At 46.0% G+C, this 830-nt stretch overlaps 1 protein-coding gene across 1 annotated transcript; it reads left to right on the forward strand.

Moving 5' to 3' along the window:
* Nucleotides 1–3: 3 nt before the first annotated feature.
* LOC110034559 (G-type lectin S-receptor-like serine/threonine-protein kinase At2g19130) lies at nt 4–825 on the forward strand (the record flags this gene model as incomplete). Its single annotated transcript, XM_020738811.1, has 1 exon — nt 4–825. A coding segment is annotated over one exon (822 nt), but the record flags the coding sequence as incomplete, so codon positions are not given.
* Nucleotides 826–830: the final 5 nt, after the last annotated feature.

Raw genomic sequence — 830 nt, forward strand, 5'->3', positions numbered from 1 at the left:
ACCTTTGCTCTCGGCTTATTCAAACGTGGCAAACCTTACAGATTCTACATAGGCGTCTGGTACAACAAGCTCCCAGGTCAAACGATAGTCTGGGTAGCAAACAGAAAAGCTCCCATCTTTGATCCTACAAATTCAAAGCTTCAAATCTCAGATCTCGGCGATCTCGTCCTCCTCAACAGCTCCAACAATCCAGTTTGGTCATCGAAATCCACGGCTAAAGCTGCCATAGCTATCCTGCTTGATACAGGGAACCTTGTTCTCAGAAATGGTTCAAACTCAGAAGTTGATATCTGGCAAAGCTTCGCTCACCCGACGGATACATGGATGCCTGGGGGATGGCTTGGTGTGAACAAAGTCACCGGAGAGTACCAGAGCTTGACATCATGGAAGAGCCCTGAGGACGCTACACCCGGTTTCTTTGGGCAGAGCATGAACCCTGATGGCTCAAACGAATATGTTTTGATCTGGAATGGATCAAACATCTACTGGAGAAGCGGTCTATGGAATGGCCAGTACTTCGCTAACGTTCCAGGAACCAGAGAAAACACGGTCTTCAACTTTACTTTCGTTGACAATAAAGATAGCAAGTTTGCCACATACACGATGAATGTGAAAAGTATACTTACTCGATTTGTAGTTGATTCTGAGGGGCAAGGGCTGCAATGGTTTTGGATGAGCACCACACAACAGTGGCAGACAGAGTTCACCCAGCCTCTAGCTCACTGTGATGTCTACTCTCTTTGTGGACCTTTTGGAATATGTGATGAAATGAATCTTGATTCGATTTGCAGGTGTGCTGTTGGTTTTATGCCTGCTTCAGAGCAGGAATA

Source organism: Phalaenopsis equestris, unplaced genomic scaffold (assembly GCF_001263595.1).
Source record: "Phalaenopsis equestris unplaced genomic scaffold, ASM126359v1 Scaffold190324, whole genome shotgun sequence".
Lineage (NCBI taxonomy): Eukaryota > Viridiplantae > Streptophyta > Magnoliopsida > Asparagales > Orchidaceae > Phalaenopsis > Phalaenopsis equestris.